Below are 25,959 nucleotides of genomic sequence, written 5' to 3'. Positions count from 1 at the left end.
GCCAGAGATTACTGCAAGATTTAGTCTTGGAAGAATAATTGTGAGAAAACATTTCCCTGTTTTTTTCACAAAGGAATCACTCTCCCCTTGTTAAGATCAACAAACCTGATGGGGACATATTCATTCATACCTGAGAACAATCGGACAAAACCACAGATGAATAGCGTAACATTCTCAAATGTTTTGACCACAGTCTTTAGTGAGAAACATCCTACATATAGGCTTCCTAGGTGGCACTAGTGGTAAAGGACCTGCCTGCCAATGCAGGAGTCCTAAGAGATGTGGGTTTGATCCCTGGAGGAGGGCATGGTAACCCACTCTGGTATTCTTGCCTGGAGAATCCCGTGGACAGAGGAGCCTGGCTGGATACAATCCATAGGGTCGCAAACAGTCAGACACAACTGAAGTGACTTAGTACTCATGCACACAATGTACGTATAGTTTTCAGTAGGTACTCACATACCCACAGAATGAAACAAAGTTTCACAAAATAATAATTGCACTTTGTACATATGCAATGCCACATGACATTTTCTGCTCTCTTCCTTTCCATTAAAAATTGCTATGAATACCCATTAGCTGACTTCATGACCCCCAGTTTAAAGAGCACTGCCTCAGATGACACTGTTCTGTGAGAAGCATCTGGTTAAATCAATGGATAAACTGAGTCTAGTTCTAAGAGTCTGACAGCTGGCGGTCTTCCCAGACTCCTCCCCACTCATGAGTTCTCTGTATTCCCAGAAATTCTACCTCAAGACCTGTTGAGTTCACCTCTTCAATGTACTTCTCAGACTCCAACCTGCCCACCTCCATGCTCTCTGCCTTAGTTTAGAGCCTCATCGTGTTCCCAGACTACTGCAACAGACTCCTAATAGGTCCCCCTGCTGTAGGATCACTCTCCTTAGGATGCCTTTGTGCCTCTCTGTCACCCACAGAACAAAGCCACAGCCCCGTGGCGTGGCCCACGGCGCCGCCCCTCACCTGGCCTCTGCCTGCTTCCAGGGGCTCACTGCCCTCTCTGGGGTCAGCTGCTGGGATGGCAGGGAGTTTGCCCGCCAGCCCCATGGTGTGGTCTCATGGCCCACACAAGAGCTTGTGCTGCTTCTTCCCTTTTGTCTGTCACATTCTTCCTACCTCTTTTTCTCTTGTCTTACTCTTCTATCATGATTCAGCTAAGACGTCACTTCCTGAATCCCAGGTTAGCGTGTCCTTTTCTGGACTTTTGTACATTTTAGTCTTTACAAGTTTAGACTGAAATGCTCTTGTTAACACATCTGTCTCCCCATTAGACTACAAGCTTTTCAAAGGCAGATGTTGCCTGATTCACTTTTTGCCTCTAGTGCCTGGCAGAGTACTTGGAACCTAGTGTGTTTCAAGCAAACATCCTTCAATAAATCTGCTGAAGGAGAGGAGCTGAGAAGTTCTGTTTCTGTTTCAGTATCCCTTGCATACCCATATTTCACCAAAATTGCTCAACATTCATCCTAAAATGGAATGGACTGTTGCTCCTTTTATTTATTCATAGTAAATGACCTCCAGATACTGCTGGTCAAAGGTCTTTGGTGAAGGTACCTCTGGCCCCTGTAAAAAGCTCTCTTGCTTTCTCCTTTCCTGATTTGACTGAAGCAGGCTGAGGGGCACATGCTGGGTTGTCATACCTTCCTGTTTCATTCCATTTGAGAAGTCTGCTGCTACTGTTGCTGGAGCTGAGGATGGGTTGAATGTCAGTCCAATCTTAATCAATAACAAATCAATGACATGAGATCTCATGCAGCTTAGGTCTTCCAGATGACCTTCTAGAGAAAGAGGGCAGTTCTGGTGATGAGCAAAAAGACTTGGGTCTCCTCAGGAGCAGATCTGAGCCTAGTTCTGTCTGAACCACCCAAAATCCCCCTGGATATGTCCTGGCAAACAGCCAGCTCCCTGAGGCTTCCCTAGTCCTTCCTCCAAGGGAATCATCCACTCATTCCATGACGGCACTGCTAGGGAAGTGTGCATGCTTTCAGTCAGAGTGAAACAATGCCTCTCTTGAAATGTAACCACGCTAGAGTAGAGAAATGGAGTAATCTCCTCTGTTGAAGCATAACTACACCCAGCGGTGACTATTTTGGTTCTCAGGAACAGAGGAAAAATGTGTGATATACTGAGGTCACCTTCTTTTGGGCAATCGATTTAGTTGGGTCTGCCTGGAAGACACTCCCCTTTCTCCTGTTTGGTTAAAGCTTTTCCTTCCTTGAAAATGTGGCTTGTTGGACACCTCCTCCAGGAAGCCTTCTCTACACCCTTACAGCACTTATGCTCTCTACCCTTGCATGATCTCTAGCTATCCTGAATTGTTATTTGACTTGTTATATGGAGCTGTGACTTCCATTTCTTTGTAGACTTAAAGTCTGAGACAAGTGAATTTGTAAACGGTAGGGACTCAGTATAGATTGGTGGCTGTTATGGCTACTGTTAATAACTAACAGAATAACAAGCTCATATATGGACATTGATTGATTGATTGATGATGGTGGTGATGACTGCTAGCCCTTGTTCAATTCTAGAGACAGGAAGGTAGCCAAGGGGAAAACAATGAAATTCTTTTTAATGAATAAAGTAAAGGCAGGAACAGATATGGGAAAGAAGACAGCAAGTTGAGATTGACACCCCATCTCCAACCCGAGTGCAGCAGTAGAGAGCAGCACAGAATATATGCTCCCTGCAGAGGGTCTCTGAACAAACTTCATTATGGGCGTGACGTTACATACACACTTCAGAGTAGCTGGAAGCAAATGAGAGAAACTCCATAACAAGGAAGGGCATTTTATGTACAGCTACAGTTCTGGTCCCTGGCACAAGGCTTTGGACTTTACTCTGTGTTTACATTTGTTGGACAAAATGAATTATGTAAATTGACAAAGAGCAGGCACTTAAAGTTGGAGCTATTATTATCAACTGAAATGAGTACTTTTCACATTTTTCCACTGACATACTCACATGGCAGAAGAAAATAAACAGATGTCTTCCATGAATTATTTGCCATTTCCACCCATAGAGAGGACAGGACTGCAAAAAGCTTTCCCTTGAATTTTAAGAAGACCAATGCTCCAAGATGCACCATCACGGACTTTCTGGGGCCCTGAAGGGACTTAGATATAAATTTAGAAGAGAATTTCACATTTAGAGAGATGATTTATCATTATTTTAAAATAATGGTTTCCTTGAACACTAGAAACTGTGGAATTTGGGCGAATTCCAACTCCATTTGAGACAGGATGACATTGCTGGACCCAGAGATCTGACTAGAATGAACTGCGAGTCACACAAGCATTGGGCAGCCGACGGTTAGTTGAGCTTAGATCACAGGACGGAGGCAGAATTTCTGCTCAGCAGTATAAGATGCTGGTTTGAAAACAAAGACGTCTTAAATACATTTCTATAAAAGAGTAGAAGAGCTTGTGTTCTGAAGGCAATCTGTGCATTTTGTTCAGGAACGCAAACATCCTTCAAGGATAACTTCAGAGATGGAACCCAAATTTGATCCTTCACTCTACTGCATAAAATCCTTCAGGATTCATAAATCCTTCCAAAGTAAAATGCAAACTTCTGAGGACAGCGTACGATTCTTGAGTGCAACGACCTTGTGAAGGACCTGGTGTGTCCTCCTGTGTCTCAACTGGGCACACTGCCTGGATGCCAGCGGTACAATCAACTCCCTGAAACTGCCACCTCCGGGCACTCTCGTATTCTGCTCCTGGTAGGTACTTTCCCTAAATCTAGAAGGACTTTCTCCCACTTGATCTGACTAGCCAAGCCTTATTCTTCCTTTCCCGTCTATTTCTTTAATTCTCAGCTCTAGTTTTACCTTCTCTGCCAAGTCCTTCTTGACCACCCGCTGCCTGCCACTCAAGTAAGTAAGGGTCTCCTGGTCGTCTCTGCTTGGCACCCTCTGTGCACCTCTGGCTGAGTACTTACCCTGGCACTGGAATTTCCGGTTTATTCTGCTTTTCTGTTTCCCTCCACAGGCATGGTCTTTGTGTATCCCGTGCCACTACAGTGCCCGGCCCCCCAAAGGGGCTTGATGAACGTTTGCGTTACAAACCGAGGAAGCTTCCAGCACAGAGGCTCAAAGAAACTTAGAGCAAGGAGTAAATGATAGTCTTCCCCATGCTTCTGGCCTCTGACAGAGAGGAAGAATCTCACTGCTCCCCTGTGACCTGTGAAGCAGCAGCAAAGATTCCAAACCTCCACACTTCCTTCCCTACTGTTTTCATTCATATTTAAAAAAAAAAAAGAAAAAAAGGAACACCATGGATTTGCACCACAGCCTCAAAGTACTGTCACCAGGAGAGAGGATTACCTTGGGAACAGAAAGAACCACACATTTTCTCATGAATCAAACTCTTAAACAGAACTAAAAATGTAAGGTGAAGTATGTTCCACTTACTCACATTTCCAACAGAGTGTTTTAGTAGCAAACAGAACTCTCTCCTCGTCAAGGAAGCGCTCAGGAATTACGTTAAAATTCCAATGGTTAATCTTTTCTTTGAAACTTTCAAATCTTTCTTACATGCCCTTAAAGAACTTAAGTATAGTTTTAAAACATTCCGCAGTTGACTACAAGTAGCAAAGATGATGTTTCTAAAAGACTTCCTCCTTCTTGGTAAAAAAATACCCTTATGTGTCCTGTAGGTACTCATGTTCATAACTGCTTTAAATTCTGTGCTTCTCTTCTCTGTCAAGCGTGGTTTCTATTTATAGTCTAAACAGCATATTGTTAATTACATGTTCCATAACTGTCACTTACTTCATAACGCACTAATGGTATCAGCAAATTTGAAGTTAATGGTCCCAAGACAACAACAAAAAGCAAAAACAAGAACAAATCCATACCTCTTAGGTTCACGAGTTCTAGGTTTTAAAATTCTCTTTGGCATAACGGTTTCTGTTAGTAAAACCCAGACTGCACTACATTAAGAATAAATTCTGCCAGAAACATCCTATGAAACTCTGCTCCCAGGATTTGCAATCATTCTTTTCAGGCTTCATATTGACACCTCCTTGTCTCCAATCATGCTGTGAAAATAAATGGGAAACGACTCACAGCAGTGCTTGGAGATGCTCATCTGGGAAAGTGGGGGAGGCTCCTGAATGCTGATGTCACTGTCATTTCTGAAATTCCAGCCCTGGCCACTCTCCCATCTGGGCTACTTTTCTAATCAGGAATTCTCTCTCCCAGCCTTCCCTCACTACCCACTCACCTGACCCCTGGGGGAACTATGAGTCACTTCCTATCCTTTCAACTTGCGGCTGAACTTCCTCTTCTGTAACTGCCTCAAACTGGGGGATTGAGATGAGAAGAACTGGAAGGCAGACAGAGGGCAGAGGAGTCCCTCTCCGTCCATATTAGAGTGAGCTGCCGAGCACAGCCGACTCTGGATTTCTTAGAAGACAAACGGTCATCATTATAGTAATGGCCTGAGTTGTGCATTTTTACTACTTGATTTACCTCTAGGGTCCTGATTCCATTCTCCACTTTGCTGCTAATTTGCAGCTTCAGGAAGGATGGAGGGTAGAAGAAATAAAAAGCAAATTCATCAATCTCACATTCATGAAAAGTCTGATGGTGCAAATCTGAGACCTACTCAAAAATAAGTTATTGGAAGGGCATCTGTTTCACTGAGACTAACCTCCCTATTTGTCGTTAATATAAATTGGATGTAGTAAGAGTCTTAGCTTTCCAGGTCAGCTTTTCACTAAGAGGATATTTTCACTATGGTAAATTTTTTAAATTAAGAATTCAAAAATTACATTACAGCAGAGATAAGCTAAGTATTTAAGAAACACATGGGTGGAAGGTGACTCCCGGCCCCCCTTGGAGGTGGTGAAGGAGGTCTGTGCGAAGGCACGGGGTAGACCTGCCACGTGATTTACCTTGCCCTGTCCTCCACCCACCAGTGGAAGTGCCAGTGCCCGGGAGACCTCGGAAGCTTGATGCTGCGTCAAGAGAGCCACGGTTGGCCTGCATCAGGAGCAGAGTATCTTGTCCTCAAGGCAAACATACTTTTAGTTGGCTGAGACTGTAACACTTTGAGGATAGGAACTGCAACCTTATCTGACGCTGAATCCCCCCAGGATTGTAAAAGATTATCCCCTTGTACCTGGAAAAGAGCAGGTATCTGGCCAGTGTTCATTGAGTGGAATAATGAAAGTTGGATGAGTCATAAGAGCATACACATGAAAAATAAAAATGCACAGCAGAAGGTTAATTCTGAGAAAAATTTCTGGCGTGCTTTGCTCCTACATGCACATAATCAACTTCACTCTAAATATCACTAGGAAACTCTTTCATCTTTTATGTCCATTTTTGCTTTCATGGAAAGCACCCAACTTTCAATATGCACCACACACTAAGACAGATTGTGAAATAATTTCTTGTGAAAAGGATTCAGTTCAGTCCCTTCTCCTTGACGTACCCACCTCCCGCCATCCCTGAAAATAAACCCAATCTCCGTTGACTGAACAGATTTATTTCACTGCAGACTACGAGGCATTTAAAAAGCAATTTGGGGTTATCAAGACTTTAATGAGAGGATGCTGACTGTGGGAAGGTTTCCTGGCTTCATGTTCTCACCATGAAGAAACTTCTTGCCCCCCATCAGACTAGTCCGTGAGAATGATGCGTGGTTAAGATACTTTTGCCTTAATAACAAAACCTACAGATCCCTTACATATTTGTAATTATTTTCAGGCTCAACTTGATTTCTAGGTTTAAGACTGTGAAGTGACCTTTGGTGTTTCCTTTTCAAACTAACTGTGACTGGATCCTGGGACAGACATGTAGGGCCTGTCAAGGAGGTGCCAACATCTTGTATTTATGTTTCTTTTTTTGTCATTCAAAGGGGCTTCTTCCCTGGTGGCTCAGATGGTAAAGAATCTGCTTGCAATGCAGGGGACCTGTGTTTGATCCCTGGGTCAGGAAGATCCCCTGGAGAAGGGAATGGCGACCCACTCCAGTATTCTTGTCTGGAGAATTCCATGGCCAGAGGAGCCTGGTGGGCTACAGTCCATGGGATCCCCAAGAGTCGGACACAACTGAGTGACTAACACTTTTACATTTTTTTATCATTCAAAAATGTTTCGTTTCCTTCCTTTTTATTGTTTAGGAATTAACATCAGGAATAACATTCATAAGGAAGAGAAACATATCAAGATTTTAAAAATTCCTTAGTATATTCACAAGATAGCAGGTACATTTACGATTTGGTTGGAATCTCCAAAGTGGCTTTTCTCATCTAACACTAGTATTTAATGACTAAATATAGCTAATTTTTTTTCTCTTTTTTTGGCCACAAGGCTTTTAGGATCTTAGTTCCCCAACTGGGGCTCAAACTCATGCACCTTACAGTGAAAGTACAGAGCCTTAACCACTGGACTGGGAGGGAGTTCTCTAGATATAACTGATCTTTAGTTATAAAAAAAAATGAGGCAAGGGGCAGAGGGAGGAATGAGAAAGGAGGGAACTACAGCAATAAGCTACCCTCTGGCTGGCACCTAGATGGCGAGCCCAGCACTAGTATTTCAGCACACTGGTACTTTATGGCTTGGCTGCTGCATACAAGCCTCCTTCTAACAAAGCAAGGCCCTGTTGTCTTTCCTATGTATTGGTGCCAGTATTATGGATAGTATCTAGTTCATAGCTACTTCCCAAGTCATAAATTTTGACACTGTTCTCAACTTTATCTTTCTAAGCACAATTTTTTCTTGCTTGGTTCAGTTCTTCTCCCATCCTCAGAACGGCTTTCTGTGCCCTTTGCTCCCTGTCTGCCCTGTCCTAGGTAGTATTCTGGATTTCATCGACTAAAATGACCACCTTAAGCTTCACCTCTCTTTCAACTTCCACCCACTCTAAATCACTTTAACTACTACTGCGAAAATGATGATTCCAAATCTAACTCTAGATTTATGTTATTTTAAAATTTAGCTGCCCAACTCCCTCCAGGATAAAACAAGCTTCTCACTGTACAAGGTACCCTATGATCACCCAGTAAGTTCACATTAACCCATGAGTAAATATTTGGCTAAAGTTCTTTGTGGCTAATGAATGCCCTGTTTGGCCTTCATTTTGCCTTGAGCTTGTTTTATTTAACAAATATTTTAAAGATTTACTGAGATAGGCATGAAAACAAAACCCCAAGTGTTTTTAGGCCTGCAGCTCTTAGCATTGCCATGATAGACCAAAAATGGAGGATGCAGATGTAATACTGCTCTCATTTTTCCATGTGCCCAACATAAACAACATACTGTTTTAGAAGAAAAATCCAAGCATTCAAAACAAACATGCAAAAAACTGTGTCACTTCAATGAATTATTATACTCAAAAACACTTTGGAATTTTGTAAACAATTTACAAGGTATATTTAATAACTTATGACTTAAATAGTTACTAAAACGAAGCCATGTTTTTTTCCTTAAACTATATACATGATTTTCAACTTTTTAAGTGTATTTTTCTTTAGGAAGCTTTAATGATTGGCCCACCACTGATTAATAGATGGTATTAGATGGTAAGCTAAGTAATTCTGAAGGCCTTGAATTTAATTTTAAAAAACTATTTGCTTAGTCATAGCTTATCTTGTTGTTGTTACCAGGAGGTTTATAAAAATTTCCTCTTAAATTTTTTGGAAAAAAAATGTATATATTCAGGAAATTAGAAAAAGGAGAGAGAGAGAGCCTGTAGGAATCAAAGACTTTTATGGAATAAGTTTTTGCTCCGAAAGAGAGTCAAGAGATGCCAAATAAAATGATCAAACCAACCAGCTAGTTGTGTGACCTTGGGCACAACACTGTGACCTCCCTGATCCAATCTTCTCACCAAAAAAATGAGGCCCCTTTTAGGGCTCTAAAATGCTATAAGATGAAATGTTATGCTGACAGTATCTGAAATCAATGTCTCCTTGGTACAGTGTCACAGGACTCCAGAGAAGATAAAGCATCCGTACGTTCAGGTGACATGACTGTAGACTCTACCCACACCCCTGCTACCTGAATTCAAGAAAACCCACATAGGAAAGCTGTAGGAAAGTTAGGGTTGGTTTAACACTTTGTTGCTAGGAAACCATTGTTGATGAGCTCTAATCCAAACGTCTGTGTGATTTCATACTGTGGTCTCTGACACAGCAAGCAAAGCATCCAGAGAAACCATAGCCTCTGTGGCTGCGTCTTTGTCCTAGACATTAACCCCAACTGGTTTCTTTTTTTTCAATTTTATCCCTAAATGAACCGTTTTGATCTCTCTCTGTTTTGTCATTCAATTCTAATAGAGACAAGAAGACAGACAGGATTCTGACTGGAGGGAGATGCATTTTTAAAAGCAGTCAATTATTATAAGACAGTTATTAAAATGTCTGGGTAAATGACCTCATACTGCACTCAGATTGCAAATCCTCCAGGCAATCTGGCCCTGGGTGCATGCGGCCCCGAACTGCTGTCTCTGAAATGGAGTTACAGGAATATGTGGACTGGAGTCTCTGACTTCTCAGCCATTCCCACCACACCTGACACCATATCAGGCACATAGTGCTATACAGTAAAACATGCTTGGGCAACTTACTAAATAGTTATTATTAGAAAGGCCATAAAAGAAAAAAAAATTCTAGAGCCTGTGAAGGCTTTTAGGCATTTTGTAGTTTGACTGGAGATAAACATTTGCCAGACTTTATTTTTTGGGGCTCCAAAATCACTGTAGATGGTGACTGCAGCCATGAAATTTAAAGACGCTTACTCCTTGGAAGCAAAGTTACGACCAACCTAGAGAGCATATTCAAAAGCAGAGACTACTTTGCCAACAAAGGTCCATCTAGTCAAGGCTATGGTTTTCCAGTGGTCATGTATGGATGTGAGAGTTGGACTGTGAAGAAACCTGAGCATCGAAGAATTGATGCTTTTGAACTGTGGTGTTGGAGAAGACTCTTGAGAGTCCCTTGGACTGCAAGGAGATCCAACCAGTCCATTCTGAAGATCAACCCTGGGATTTCTTTGGAAGGAATGATGCTAAAGTTGAAACTCCAGTACTTTGGCCCCCTCATGCAAAGAGTTGACTCTTTGGAAAAGACTCTGATGCTGGGAGGGATTGGGGGCAGGAGGAGAAGGGGACGACAGAGGATGAGATGGCTGGATGGCATCACTGACTCGATGGATGTGAGTCTGAGTGAACTCCGGGAGTTGGTGATGGACAGGGAGGCCTGGTGTGCTGCGATTCATGGGGTTGCAAAGAGTCGGACACGACTGAGCGACTGAACTGAACTGAACTGAACTGAAACATTTGCCATATTTGGAGTATTTACTAAACAGAGAATAAGCTACTTACAGGCTAACACAGTATATTGGTAACTTTGCTTCCATTATTCATTAACTTGTTCATCATAATTGTCCTTACTTGTTATTGGAGTTTGCATTCTTTGAAATAAATATTGTCACTAGAATATTATAGTGTTCAAAATGCATATTCATGAATGTTCTCCCTGATATAAATTGTTCGAGGAAGGTTTATAGGGTCCACAGCATCCAATTGATTCTGGTTTTAATTCTCTCTTACGATGCTTGAATATTGTGTTACAAGGTATCTGCATGATTATTGTTGATACTATGTGCCAGGCATTGATGCTAAATGCTTTATGCTCTCAATACAATGGTTCATTTCATCCTCACAACAACCTCTACAGTGGTACTGTCATCCCTATCTTACACAGGAAGAAACTAATGCTCAGAGAGATTAAATAAAGTGTTAAGGCCACACAGTGGAAGCACTATAAGGCAAACCACAGGTTCTGCTCCAATTTTAGTCCTCAGTCATAACTAAATGGGAATAAGTGATACCAACAGAAAAGCTTTCAAATCTTTTTGAAAAAAGGCAGGGTTTAAATTATAAATTTAAAAAAGCAATCAAATGAAAGAAAAAAAAATCACTCACATAATTTCTCCATTTATTTATTCATACCTGAATAGCCATGCATATGTCATCACTGCAACAGAGAAGCTGAGGTGCAAAAACAGAGGTGATGGCACTTAAACTGATGACAGTGAGGACTGTGAGCGATAAGAAGGAGGAGAAAGCTGATGCGTCAGGCAATATTTTTCTCAAGGTTTTGACTTTCTTCGGAAGGTTCTAGGTAGAGACATTAGGGTTCCTGGCAGACTGAAGTCTCCAGGAGCTTAGGGAAAGGTGAGGAGCAGAAACGATGAGGGCATCACACTGGTAGCATTTTTACAGGACATACACCCAGAGGAAGCACAGAAGCAGGGTTTTCGGGTGTGACCTTCACCCTCCTGAGACTCTGAGGCAGACATCACCATCGCCACCTTGGGGACCAGCAGCAGGAAAGTGTGCTCACAGCCGGGGACAGGGCCGGGATTCAAACCCTTACAGCCTGAAGCCTGAGGCACTCTTCCGGGTGCCTCACTGCTCCAAGTGTCCTGCTGCGGTGTTCTAGCCAGGCAAGGGGCAAACAAGGAGACTAAGAGAAGAAGAAGACCCTAATTTGAGGGGGCAGAACAGAGAAAGTAAACAGAGCTGTAAAATAAATGAGGAGGTTTATTTGACAATCTGTACTATTAATTAAATTTAGCTATCTACCAGCCAAGTACTCTGCGGCTCCATGGTGATTATCAAGCCAGTCAGAATTCCTTATAGCACTGCTAACTAAGTGTGAGAGGGATGCTTTTTTCCCCTGCCTCTCAGGGCTGAGGCAAAAACAAGTTCCTTTAAAGTCGAGGTTTTCATGTTTTGTTTTTTTTTTTTTTCAATTAGTTACTAGTCCAGAATTATCCCAGAGATCTCAGGGATTGTTGGAGCTTCTTTTCACTCATATAGGGAAAAAGAAAGAAAGAATTCTTCCTAGGTAGAAGCAAGAGCACAGAAATACTTTTTTCCTGTCCCTTCTTGCCTCAGTTTGGACTTATATTCAATAGACTCAACTCAGTAGAAAAGCCACAGGAATGGGGCAATGAACACAGCCCATGCCTAATAACCTGATAAATAAAAAAAATAAAAATCAGATGACTTGTGAACCATAAATATACTTCACTTTTTAAAAACAGTTAAGATTGCTCAAAAACAATGCTATTACCTTAAAAAGGTAAGGGTTAGGTAAGGTGAAGTCGCTCAGTCGTGTCCGACTCTTTGTGACCCCGTGGACTGTAACCTACTAGACTTCTCCGTCCATGGGATTCTCCAGGCAAGAATACTGGAGTGGATTGCCATTTCCTTCTCCAGGGGATCTTCCCGACCCAGGGATCGAACCTGGGTCTCCAGCACTGGAGGCAGACGCTTTAACCTCTGAGCCACCAGGGAATTGTATGCTAAATGAACTTTTGTAAATAAATCTTAATTTAAATATGGAGGGCTAGTTAGTATTTCATTTTGGGAATATTCTGCTACGAAATCCAGTTTACGAAGGAGACTAACTTTTTTCACTTTAAAAAAGTGTTTTGACTGAATCTTAACACACAAGAACCACTCCCTGCTCCGATATATGTATCTTGTAAATGTAGATGCTTTTATGGGAAGAGTACATAAAATAGGTTAATGAGCATTTATTTTTAGGTTTGAAGGTGCTTAAACATCATGTTAAGGATTCAGAATGCTACTGCTTTATTACAAATTATAAATTGTATGTTTGTTAGTATAAAACTTCTCAAACTTATAATGGTGTGTTAGTTTGGGGCAGAATACAGGACAAATTTAAAATAGTTAAGGATTAAGATGAAAAGAAAAATGGTTCTCAATTCCCAGACACAGGCTTCTTCAGAGAAAGTGAAAATGGACTTTTAAAAAACTGAGAAATGAATTATAAACTGCCTTTAAAAAAAAAAAAAAAAGGATATGATATATACTGTTAGTCATTAAAAAATGACCGTAGAGACTTAGTCACATTTTTCTGGTGACACAGCCCCCTCTTGTAAAAACATATACACATACCAATATGTTATGTGAACTGCAATCTTGTAGTGACTTCAAGGAAAAACTTGTTTTTATAAAAGAACTCGTATTTTCCCATGCTTCTTCACTTCTTGTGCAAGAACTTTTATGGGATTTGAGTAAATTGTGTTTTATTTATTTTCCTTTGTTCTTCCCTTCTTACTGGAAGAGAACATTATCTGGAGATAATCATGTTCAAGGAGACTAAATCATGACTTAGGAGATGATTTAAGTCAATGAACAACAATTAAAGTGTCTAATGCGGCCACTACTTTGGATATGGCAACTTAATTTTACTGGGACAACACATTTTATTCTAAGGCATTATATGAACTCACAGCAAGAATGTTATTTCAGTAGCCTCCAATTTCATCTTTGCAGATTTAGTCTCTCTCTAACCCAGCTGACTGAACTTGAAGTTGTGTAGTGGTGGAAACATAGTGTGAAAATCCTTGGCCTATTTCATCAGAGTCCCTGGAGTTTTTGTTTTTCTCTCTGCTTACTACCCCGTAACTCGCCAAATCATTATTCCTATTCACTGAACTATCAGCAAGCCTGTCTGGTGTTCCAGCCACCTGGAGCTGACAAATATTTTCCTACTATGAAGGACGCCATAGCAACCAGGCTTGTGGCATGGATACAAACCCGGCATAATGCTGCTACAATTTAAGGTGAGAACAGACATACAGCACCCGTATCAGGATTATCCCAAAGAGTGTCTTGAGAACTCCAGATTCTTTTATTTTTTGGGACTAAGTTTTTTAGACGCAAGATGGCAAATTACCTTAGCCCTAAGAGAAGGAAGGAAGTAATTAAGATGGCAAAAATCTTACGTTTCAAATCTGTCCATTTCTTACAGCCAATGCCACCTTGGACACATTAATGAACCTTTCTGAACCTCTGTTTTCTCTGTAAAATGGAGATAGTAGTCTTGCCTCAAAGGATGGCTGTGAGGATGAAATGAGCTTGTATCTGTACTGTGGTTGGCAGATGAAAACCATATAATAGCTAACTGCTTGTGTCACTAGGTTAAGGAGAGGGGCAATGACTATTTACAGGGCATGAGGGAAATGGTCTCCAAAATGGGATGCAGATGAATATATCAGAAATTTCCATTTTTGTCTATTTTAAATATTTAAGTATTTTTTGATAGTTTAAGAAAATTTTATGCCAGGATTCAATATCAGGATTTGATACAAGGCATTAGGCTTCCCAGGTGGTGCAGTTGTAAAGAATCCGCCTGCCAAGCAGGAGATGCAGGATTGATCCCCTGCAAGTAGGTTGGGAAGATCCCCTAGACTAGGAAATGGCAATCCACTCCAGTATTCTTGCCTGGAAAATTCCACGGACAGAGGAGCCTGGCAGGCTATAGTCCCTGGAGTCGCAGAGAGTTGGACATGACTGAGCAACTGAGCACACACACACACTCCCCCACTTAAGCTGCAAGTCTGCCAGTGGATTCTGAGGGAGGGTGAGAGTCACAGAGTAGAGACGGGGGGCGCTGGTCATCATATGTCCACGCACATTTTCAGTACTGCCAAGTGTCATGATGCACGGCAGCACACATGTACCTGACTGAGAAAATGTGTGGAATACACTGCTCGGTGGTGGTTGTTTAGATGGTAAGTTGTGTCTGACTATTGCGACCCCATGTACTGTAGCCTGCCAGGCTCCTCTGTCCACGAGGTTTTCCAGGCAAGAATACTGGAGTGGGTTGCCCTTTCCTTCTCCAGGGGATCTTCCTGACCCAGGAATCTAACCCAGGTCTCCTGCATTGCAGGGAGATTCTTTCCCAATTGAGCTACAAGGGAAGCTTACTTTCCCAACTGAGCTACAAGGGAAGCTAACATTGCTTACTTTTAATCAAACTAAGCTTCATAGAATGGAGAAGTCACTTTAAAAGATTCTTGCAGAGAAAGTATGGAGAAAAGATGATATTAATTACTAGCATAAGAAGTCAACCAGAAAGTGACAAAGCTGAAATTTCCCTCCCTCCAGTACTGGGACTACAGCAATCACATCTACAAAGTAAAAAAAATGAAAATATGTTCAGACCTGACAAGGAGTCAACTGGAATAATTAAAATTCTCTAGAAGATTGTTTGAAATGAAGCTGTATCTAACTGTTAATGATCTTTGGCCTTTATGACTTGAGATAATTAATAACAGTGGAACATGTATTTTTTGTAGAAAATTCAGGGAGCTCCCTGGCAGTCCAGTGGTTAGGACTCTGTGCTTTCACTGCTATGGGCTTGAGTTCAATCCCTGGTCAGGGAACTAAGATTCCACAAGCTGAGTGGTACAGCCCAAAACAAAAACAAACAAAAAAAACCACCCTAAAAACAGAAATTACAGATAGCTACACAGAGAATACCGCTCAAAATCTTGTTATTAACAGGCGTGTACATTCGAGAGTGTGAAGCCACTATGCGTGGAAACATGGGGTAAAGATCCGGCATATTGGAGGGCCATCTCTGATCACATGCTTCCCAACCTTTTCTTCTCAACCTGGCCTACGCTGCATTTTTACCACACCCTGGGGTAAATGACCAGGCTGCTGGAGCCAGATGGAGTCTTTGGCTACCCCAGGCCCTGCTCAGCCAGCCCAAAGGCTGAGGGGATTAGTATCTTCAGCATCCCTAGACCCATTGAGAGCACACATGGCAACCCACTCCAGTGTTCTTGTCTGGAGAATCCCAGGGACGGGGGAGCCTGGTGGGCTGCCATCTATGGGGTCGCACAGAGTCAGATACGACTGAAGCGACTTAGCAGCAGCAGCAGCAGCACATCCATGAGACGCACCTCAAAGCATGCTGATTGGAAACTCAGCTTTACAGACAGATTTAAGCAGGGCACAGCTGGTAAAGAATCTTCCTGCTGAGGCAGGAGTCACAAGAGATGTGAGTTCGATCCCTGCGTCAGGAAGATCCCCTGGAGGAGGAAATGGCAATCCACTCCAGTGTTCTTGCCTGGAGAATTCCATGGACAGAAGAGCCTGGAGGGTTAAAGTCTATGGGGTTGCAAAGAATCAGACATGGCTGAGTGCACACACACACACACACAATTGTTGAAAATTACAACTATTTGGTTCTAACTGAATCAACTCTATACAAGAGGGAAGAGAATATTTTTTGTTTTTGTTTTAACATGGACCTCTTAAGAATCAGCCCAGTAAAAGTTGTCTGTATTGTGAGTGGGCTTATTGTGAGAAGTTAAATATTATGTTATCTCATTCTCTCCAATCTAATGGTGGTTTAGTAGCTAAGTCATGTCCGACTCTTGAGACCCCATGGACTGTAGCCTGCCAGGCTACTCTGTATGGGATTTCCGAGGCAAGAATACTGGAGTGGGTTGCTTTTTCCTTCTCCAGGGGATCTTCCTGACCCAGAGATTGAACCTGGGTCTCCTGTATTGCAGGCAGATTCTTTATCAACTGAGCTACCAGGAAAGTCCCCTCCACTCTAATAAAGGAATAAATTCTGTATATCTAGAAATGTTCTGTCCTCTCTGTCAGTAAGCACACTCCTCTTCCATATGTTCAGCATTCAGTACAGCGCTAGTAACACAGTAAGTGCTAATATGTGTTTGCCGAACAGATAAACAAGCCACAGATAAGCTAAAAACACTGTTCATCAGTCCTTATATTCACATGCTATAGAGTTCTTTTTCTATTCCTCTCAACAGCTAGATCAAACTTTGCAGCCGATGACCAGTTCCCAGCCCTCATCCCATGCTACTTACTCACTCATGGCTAATTTCACTTCTTCCTTTGATGAGGTCATCCAGACCACCCTACAAAACTGTCTTAACACCAAATACTTGGACCTGAGTCATTTGGTGTGAACCCATGCTCCCCCTCTCCCAAGCCCTCTTTGACCTTTTCCTTATTAGCCAAACCTACCAGTCACAGAGGGATGCTTTTGTTGAAATATCTCCCTCTTTCCCTCCTCTTTCTTTTGTCCAGGACTGGCTCAACTAGACCGTCATCTCTTGAGCACCCCAGACTCACCTGCACCAGAGCCTTGGCCTTTTCTGCTTCCTCATTTGACATACCCTTCCCTAAGAATCCACATATACTCTCTTCCATTCTCCTTCCTTTGCATCTTCATTAGAGTCCCTTCTTCAAAGAGACTTTCCCCAGCCACCTTTTCACAAAACTTAATCCCTCTTGCTCACATTCATACCATCTTGCCCCGTTGTACTCATTTTCCTTATTAACTGCCACTAAGATAAATGTTAACGTTGTTCCCTGTATGTCTTCTCCATTAGAACATAAGCTCCATGGAGGCAGGAAATGTTGTTCTGCTATTTTGCTCATTGATGTGTCTCCATAGCCTAAAATTGGGCCTGACGCACGACAGGTCCCTAATTAATATTAGTTGATGGAATGGAGGGATATGGGCCGTGGATGGACCTATACATGGTATCATCACTTCCTCTCCAATCTACCCTTTTATCAGAACATTCCTCCCAAATTACAAGTTAAAAATCACCTGGTAAAGAATCTGCCTGCAATGCAGGAGTTTGATCCTTGGGTCAGGAAGGTCCCCTGGAAAATTCCATGGATAGAGGAACCTGGCGGGCTATAGCCCATGGAGTCACAAAGACTTAGACATGACTGAGCAACAAACACTTGCACTAAAAATCAGCCTCCTCATAGATTGTCAGTAACCACGTGTGACTTCAGTTCAGTTCAGTTCAGTCGCTCAGTCGTGTCCGACTCTTTGCGACCCCATGAATCGTAGCATGCCAGGCCTCCCTGTCCATCACCAACTCCTGGAGTTCACTCAGACTCATGTAAATCAAGTCGGTGATGCCATCCAGCCATCTCATCCTCGGTTGTCCCCTTCTCCTCCTGCCCCCAATCCCTCCCAGCATCAGAGTCTTTTCCAGTGAGTCAACTCTTCACGTGAAGTGGCCAAAGTACTGGAGCTTCAGCTTTAGCATCATTCCTTCCAAAGAAATCCCAAGGCTGATCTCCTTCAGAATGTGTGACTTGGGAAATAATATCTAAAAGCCTTCAAAGCTCTAACCCCAATTGCCTTTTCAGCCCCATTTCGTGATGCAGCTGTCTCCTTACACCCCCGAAGTCTAGTCATGCTGTGTCTATTCTTGAACACATACAACACTTTAAAGTGTTCATGTTTTGGGACCTCCCTGAAGGTCCAGTGGCTAGGACTCAGCACTCCCAGTGTAGGGGCCCTGGGTTTGATCCCTGGTCAGAGAACTAGATCCCACATGACACAGCTGAGAGTTCATGTGCCGCAGCAAAGACCCAGCGCAGCCAAATAAACATAAATACTTAAAAAAGTAAAGATAAATATTAAAAATAAAGTCTTCATGTTTTTTGACATATATTCTTTTATCTCTGAATGTCTGTTTTCTATTTTGCCCTAAATTAACATCTCTTGGTGTTTCCTGGCTGTGCTCAAATGTCATATTGTCCATGGAGCTCTCCGATTCTTCCAGCTGATTTAAATGTGTGTTCCATAGTGTATCTCCTTATGCCTCTAATTAGTATAAAGTCATTCTCCCTTGAACTGTGTCCATATTTGCCCCAAAGATGGGACTATAACATCCCTGAGCAGGCGTTACAGGTCTGTCTGCTTCTCAGAGCTCCTCACACTTAGTCGATGATCAATAAATGTTTGTTGAAATGCAATATGCAATGTTACTAGCTATGGATTTCGAAACAAGAGAAATGAAGTAAGACAGGCATTTAGATCCTTTACAGAAGTAATATACCAACACCAAATCAGTGAATGTCAGGGTGACTGAAAAGAAAAATAAAATTAGAGCTTAAACCAACACGGAGTCGGAGACTTTGGTAGTAAACTCTAAAGCTATGCATATCTTGTTCCTCTCTGCTGTAATGCCTGGCATGGAGAAGTCACTTAGTTTGGAGTTCAACACTCTGCTGAAAATAAACTGCTTTTATTTAAACTGAGCACCCACTATTGTTGTTTAACCATCTTGTGGTTTTATTCAAGTACTTGCAAGACCCAAAGAACAGCAGACAGAATGCCTCCATGTTACATAAGGGTTCTTTTCATGGAATAATTTATGGTTAATTCAAAGGTATCTCTTGTGCATGCTGGGTTTCTCCTCCCCAGACCTGCTCATAATGTGTACAGTGGCTCCCTGGTCAGGCCCAGTACAAATGGTCCAGTGTGCAGGATAATAAGCACATGTGGAAAGAACAGTGGTTCTCAGGAGATTGTTCTAAATCATTGTTCTCTTGCAGCGAGTACAGAACCAGTAATTCTAAGAAGCTTTTAGAGCATAATCTTCTCTGAGGCAGTAGAATGAGCTTAAATTCTAGACCCACAAGCAGTAATTCAGACAGTGTCAAGCTGCCTTTTGCAGACTGTAGAGTAATGGGCCTCCCAGAGGCTCCTGTGCAGATGCTGAAGGGGAAGGGCACTACTGCCTTGAACTAACTCCCTCCCCTCTGGTTTGCTGGCTGCACTCACGCCCTTCCTTGGTATTCTGTCAGAACTTCCTGCCCTGGGGATTTCAGCAGCTGGCTCTCTCACGCGCCTCTAGCTCAGACAACCAGCCTGGCTCGACTCAGGCTACAAAACTGACCACCTTCACTTGGCATGCAAAAGCTGCCATCAACGTGTAAACTGCCACTGTGGTTGTAGGCTACCACACCAAACTATCCTGGGAAGGCACCAGGTTGTAGGCTACCACACAAAACTATCCTGGGAAGGCGCTTCTCTTCACTCTCACAGCTTAACTAAGAAGGAGGCCACTTCAGGGAGCTTTCCTGATTATGAAGATTCAGATTTCCTCCAGGATGAGCCCCCAGGGCTCCACTTTTCCCTGCTCCCTCCAGCCCTGACCTGATGCTCTGACGTTTACTCCTGGGCTTGGTTGCGGCCCATGTGGGGATTTATTAGCCTGTTTATCAACTGGGTTTGTATTCATTTTTGAAGTTGGCATTCCTTCACTGTTTACACAGGGAGTGCTCTGAAGCAGGGATTGCTTTACTTGGTGGGCAGTATGCCCAACAGGACCATTTAGAAATGTCTTTAAAGAAGGCACACGCTTTTCTGCCCTTTTTAAGACAAGGCGGCCAGGCCCGCTGGGGAAATGTCCTGCCCATCAGTTCTTTGCTCCAGCCTCTTTACCAAGAGCTTCAGGGAAGGGCATCATGAGTGGGGGTCCATTTCAAGAATTATCCCAAGAAGTGAAAATAGAAAACCCTCCCTCTTGAACAAAGAGGTGAGGGATGGACAGTAGATCTCAGCAGTGAGGCCCCCAATCAGTTTATTGCTGAAGCTGTAAAACTTCTAAGTCAGTTCAGGGTTCAACTGACTACAGGGCCCTGATTTGAGAGGAGATTATTTCCTGTATTCCTGTGGTTTATCCTGATATAACTTGCAGAAACTATTATGATAAAATGGCTTTACTTCTGCCAGTCATTCCATGTAAAAGGAGATTAAATGAGGGATTATAAAAGGCTTCCACAATTTACATAGTTTTCTTCATAGTCATTTAACATGTAGATTCAAGTTTTCCCTTTTTCACTGTTTTTTAACTTCAGTTCAAGGAAAAAGTTAAATCAGTTAGAATTTCCATCTCTCTCAGTGATAGTCTACTTCTTAATAAAAATAGATAAGACAGGCCTTTTAGGCCTCTCCTGATAGTAAGATTATTGTTTCTTTATAGAGTTTTAAAACTTTGGCCTCAGAGGTTACCTTATTTTCAACAATTTTTAAATTAAAGAAACAAGGGAGAGGAGTAAAATTATAAGCCTGGTAAGAAGTTGTAAATTTGAAGGCTTCAAGTATATTCCTGGTTCTTTGCAAAGAGTCTAAAAAAGGTAGTATTGAAGTCAATACAATTATATATAATTGATCAGGTAGCCTGTGGATCATTAAAAACTTTATTATGATTATTAAGATAATGCTAGTGTCAATTTATTTGCCATTTTTCATATTATTTATGAATAATATCATGCTGTCTTTGGAAAGCTTTAGCTACTGTGTGTGTGTGTGTGTTTTTTTTTAAACCACTTCCTTAGGTTAATTTCCTAGAAGGGGATTTACTGGGTAAGAGGGTCTTGATAAATGCAGCCAAACTGCTTCTCAAAAAGATGAGTATATTTTCTTTTTAAAATATATCTAGTCACAGATAAATCAAGGCTCTCTCCCAATAGAGAAAATTGATTGATAACTTTAATTTTTAGTTATGTGCTGTGTGCTTAGTCTTGTCTGACTCTTTGAGACCCCACAGACCATAGCCCACCAGGCTCCTTTGTCTATGGAATTTTCCAGGCAAGAATACTGGAGTGGGTTGCCATTTTCTGCTCCACTGGATCTTCCTGACCCAGGGATGGAACTCACATGTCTTGCATCTCCTGTATTGGCAGGCAGATTTTTTTACCACTACGCTCCCTGGAAAGCCCTGTTTTTTAGTTAGCTAAGTGCAATTAGTAAGATTCAGGTAGGACTAACTCGGTTAATGGTTTGTCTACTGGTGATGACAGTTCAGTTCAGTTCAGTCGCTCAGTCGTGTCCGACTCTTTGCGACCCCATGAATTGCAGCACGCCAGGCCTCCCTGTCCATCACCATCTCCCGGAGTTCACTCGAACTCACGTCCATCGAGTCAGTGATGCCATCCAGCCATCTCATCCTCTGACGTCCCCTTCTCCTCCTGCCCCCAATCCCTCCCAGCATCAGAGTCTTTTCCAATGAGTCAACTCTTCTCATGAGGTGGCCAAAGTACCGGAGCTTCAGCTTTAGCATCATTCCTTCCAAAGAAATCCCAGGGTTGATCTCCTTCAGAATAGACTGGTTGGATCTCCTTGCAGTCCAAGGGACTCTCAAGAGTCTTCTCCAACACCACAGTTCAAAAGCATCAATTCTTCAGCACTCAGCCTTCTTCACAGTCCAACTCTCACATCCATACATGATCACAGGGAAAACCATAGCCTTGACTAGATGGACCTTAGTCGGCAAAGTAATGTCTCTCCTTTTGAATATGCTCTCTAGGTTGGTCATAAATTTTCTTCCAAGGAGTAAGCGTCTTTTAATTTCATGGCTGCAATCACCATCTGCAGTGATTTTGGAGCCCCCCAAAATAAAGTCTGACACTGTTTCTACTGTTTCCCCATCTATTTCCCATGAAGTGATGGGACTGGATGCCATGACCTTTGTTTTCTGAATGTTGAGCTTTAAGCCAACTTTTTCGCTCTCCTCTTTCACTTTCATCAAGGTGATGACAGATACCAGACTAAAACAGTCTATATGCTATCACACTGTAATGAGTACCCACAGATGGGTACTCAGACACCATCCTGAAGGATGTGTGATGATAGTATACCATGAATGAGATAATATCTTCAGAAAGATACCAAAAGATTGACTTGTTCATTCATTCCACAGACATTATTTGATTACCAGCCACTTATAGGAAGAGTACCCAGAAGGATGGTTTTGTTTGGAGTGTGGTGGTATTGGCGGTTGAGATTGGCAGGTCTGACTTCTGATGCCATTTGCACTATCCTAACTTGCTCTCATATTTATCACTTCAAATAAAATGGCTTAAAATGAAAACACACCAAGGGTTCCTATTTTTTAATATTTTATATGTTGTTGTTTAGTTGCTAAGTTGTGTTCAACTCTTTGTGACCCCATGGGCTGTAGCCTGCCGGGCTCCTCTGCCACAGAATTCTCTAGGCTAGAATACTAGAATATATGTGCATATAAATGCATATAGAATTTATAAATACTAGAATTTATATGCATATAAATGGTGGCTCAGATGGTAAAGAATATATATATATAAACATATATATACACGCACACATATATACATACACAGACATATATATACACACATACACATATATATAAACACATATGTAGATTCTTTATATGCATATAAATGGTGGCTCAGATGGTAAAGAATATATATATAAACATATATATATACACACACACATATATACATACACAGACATATATATACACACATACACATATATATAAACACACATATATATATGTTTCTAACATATATATGTTAGAAAATATTAGGTAACCTAGTTTGCACTATCATTCATTTCCTTGTATCAGGAATTTTAAAAATTATATATATTTAACTATACTAGACCAAAGCAGCATTGCACCAATCTTAACCCAACTTCTACAACTTCAACCTATTTGGGAGAATGCCTGGAATTTCACAATGCCAGAAACTGTAATGAGAAAATCAAAGGATAATTCCAAAAGAAAAAAGATCAGTACAAGTACCTTCAAGAGTAGGCTGTTGCAAACAAAAGTACTACTGTATAAAATTACAGAATCTTCTTTCCAGTGACCCAGAATTTTTCAGCTTTTTCAGCCTAAGGAAACAGAGGCAACTTCATAAATGACATATATACTAAAAAGTAATAGAGCAAGACACATTATTAATATCTTGCTGACATTTAAAGTGTCTCTGGAAATCAGAGATGGCTAGAAATATTCACTGTATTTTTAAGCAGTGAAACAGATTTCTTAAAAGGTTAGCTATCTTTCTTAAGATCACCGAAGTAGGCAGCATAAGAGTAGTGGCTGAAATCCAAGACTTCTGACTGTTACCTTGGTCCTTGCAATAAATTAAAAATGTCTTCACCCAGTCTGACATGAGTATTGTTAGAAACTGGCAAATATTCTTTCACAAGTTAGAAAAAGATCTGGATGCTACCCTGTCACAAATCAGCATATGTCAGCGCATGTGAACTTAGCTCTCCGGAAAATATTGGCTGGCAAAGCTGATATCCTCACACACGGATACGAGTCTATGCATCACGAAGAGTATGTTCCAGAATTTCAGAAAGACTGTCTTGCACACATCTCTAAAATGTCACTGCCTAAGCTGCGATGAGCCTAAGGAGAACTGTGTCTACTGGTATTTTCTTTCTCTTACTCTTCAAATCTAATAGGAAATAGGTTAGACTTCTGAAAAGACAGCAAGACAAATGTTCAGCTTTCAGTTTCTGACTCCCCGCAATGAGAAAAGACATCAATGTGGCATTTATTATGAAACGGGTGGAAAGGCCCCTGTAGAAACCATATGGTTGCTCGTAATGGCACAATCTCATTCAAAGGTGCCGGGACACTAATGAGATCAGGATGTCAGGAAAAGCAGAAATAGATCAATACTTCTCCCCCACTTGTGGTCGCCCCACCATCAGTCACTGTGCTTGCCCTATGTAAATGAAATCAATCAGCAAGGATTTCTGTAAAATGCATGAAGCAGTTGTCTTCTGGTCTCTCCCAGAAGATAAATGATTCCAGACGTTGGACTGCAGCCATGTTCCCACACATGCTACAAAGTTCTGACATCCATATTGGGCCATAACACTGAGTGGTTTTGCGAGTTTACAGCCAGTGCTTCCACTTCTGGTTTGGACTAGACAGTTGGCTAACGCTGAGGCAAAACAAGCCCCTTTTGCCTGTGTGAACTGTAAGAGAACTGCCTTTTTCTAATACAGGGGCTCCTGTGATCCGCCTCAAAACTTCTTGCTATTGCTCATGTAAGCTTATGATTCCAAAGCACTGCTGTTGACCTGTTCGGAACTACACAAATCTCAGCGTAACAAAACGTATGACATGTGACATCAAATGCAGACTACTTAGATATAACATACAACAACACAAACAGCACAAGTCCAACTTTGTTCTAAAACTAACACTTTTGAAAATGTATTAAACACACACAGCAGGACTGTTTCACATAGCAGCTTATAAAGAAGATTAAGAAGCAGCCTCCTTTAAAAACTACATCAACACAATAACGTTACTAGGAAAGGCACGTAGAAGTTTAGATCACATTTATGACTATTTATGCAACTGATCCCAGGGAAGTAAAGATCCAATAGACAGCATTTTCTGTCAGCCTCTTAAATCTGAGAGATGGGTACTTTCTCACTAAATTACCTTTAAGGAACGATTCCGGTAATTTAGCCCATAGTTCAAAAAAAATAAGACAGTTCTGATATCAATATCTCTAGTCTATCTGAGATAAAAGCAATTCTCTGAGGTTAAATAGAGTAAATAAGTATCTTCCTGTAACTTTCCAATGTCTTTAAAGTGAATAATCAAAATGAGACACTGATTTTCATTTTAAATCAAGTTCTTGTTAAAAGATTGTCCTTTTAGATATCAAGTATACTACAAAGAAAACTTTATGTATCAATAACAAAAACTCCCAGTACAGCTAGGAAGTAACCGCTGTCTTACCCACCGCCAGGACCTCTTCTATGAAATACAGGCTCACTTTGTTTAAAACGTCCTTAAGGCTGTGCTGTACCTTTGAAACAAAACCACTCTCTTCTTCATTTTCTGCCTTCTTGAAAATTGCTTCTCCGAAACTGACAGATGGTGCGTCTGTCACTGAGTGTTTCCTCTTGTTATCTCTGCCAGCTAATATTTCCCCTGTGCTTAGCTGTTGTCTGTGAGACTGTGTTCCACATCATTCTAGCCTGATCAATGGTGTGCCTGGTTTGAGGTTGGTTTTGGCCCCGCCTCCAGCTCTAAGAGGAAAAAAAACCCCGAAAACTCACAGCTGGATTTCCTATAAATCCTCTCCTTCCAATCTGGCTCTGTAGCTATGGCACATACTAGAGGAAAAAGCTGCCAGTCACAAACCAAGAGAGGCGATCTTTCCCTGAGGTCCCCTCGTGCCAGTGCCTGGTGTGTAGGTTATATAACAAACCCCATGGTTAGCTGACCTGAAACTTCACAGGGCAGGAGGAAGCATTTTCACCAGGCTTAGGTTTTTCCATGCCTAGTGAGTCTCAAAAGAAGATGCCTGTGACTGAAACACACACACACACACACACACACACACACACACACGTATGAACATGACCAAATATTTTTTAACATGTTAAAATTATGAAAACTTATTCCAAGGAGGAAATGGAAAAAAATCCAAATAAAAGAGTATCAGATTGGTGTGCTTGCACTTTTCTATCCTAAAACAGAGGTCATCATCCA

At 41.7% G+C, this 25,959-nt stretch overlaps 1 protein-coding gene across 14 annotated transcripts in view; it reads right to left on the bottom strand.

Moving 5' to 3' along the window:
• Positions 1-25,959, bottom strand: part of STARD13 (StAR related lipid transfer domain containing 13) — a 573,794-nt gene that overhangs the window by 74,075 nt on the left and 473,760 nt on the right. The window contains exon 1 of one of the 14 annotated variants that reach the window (XM_042254791.2): positions 1,659-25,439. The exons of 10 other annotated variants lie outside the window; for them this stretch is intronic. In XM_042254791.2, coding sequence (XP_042110725.1) covers positions 1,659-1,770 — 112 coding nt within the window. In that variant the 5' untranslated portion in view covers positions 1,771-25,439. Of the gene's footprint in view, positions 1-1,658; positions 25,440-25,959 lie in introns of those variants that run through there. 3 more of the 14 variants (XM_060394455.1, XM_042254793.2, XM_042254794.2) reach the window with 3 other exon arrangements.

The sequence above is a fragment of the Ovis aries genome, chromosome 10 (genome assembly GCF_016772045.2).
Source record: "Ovis aries strain OAR_USU_Benz2616 breed Rambouillet chromosome 10, ARS-UI_Ramb_v3.0, whole genome shotgun sequence".
Classification (NCBI taxonomy): domain Eukaryota; kingdom Metazoa; phylum Chordata; class Mammalia; order Artiodactyla; family Bovidae; genus Ovis; species Ovis aries.
This window is presented reverse-complemented; position numbering and strand designations above follow the sequence as displayed.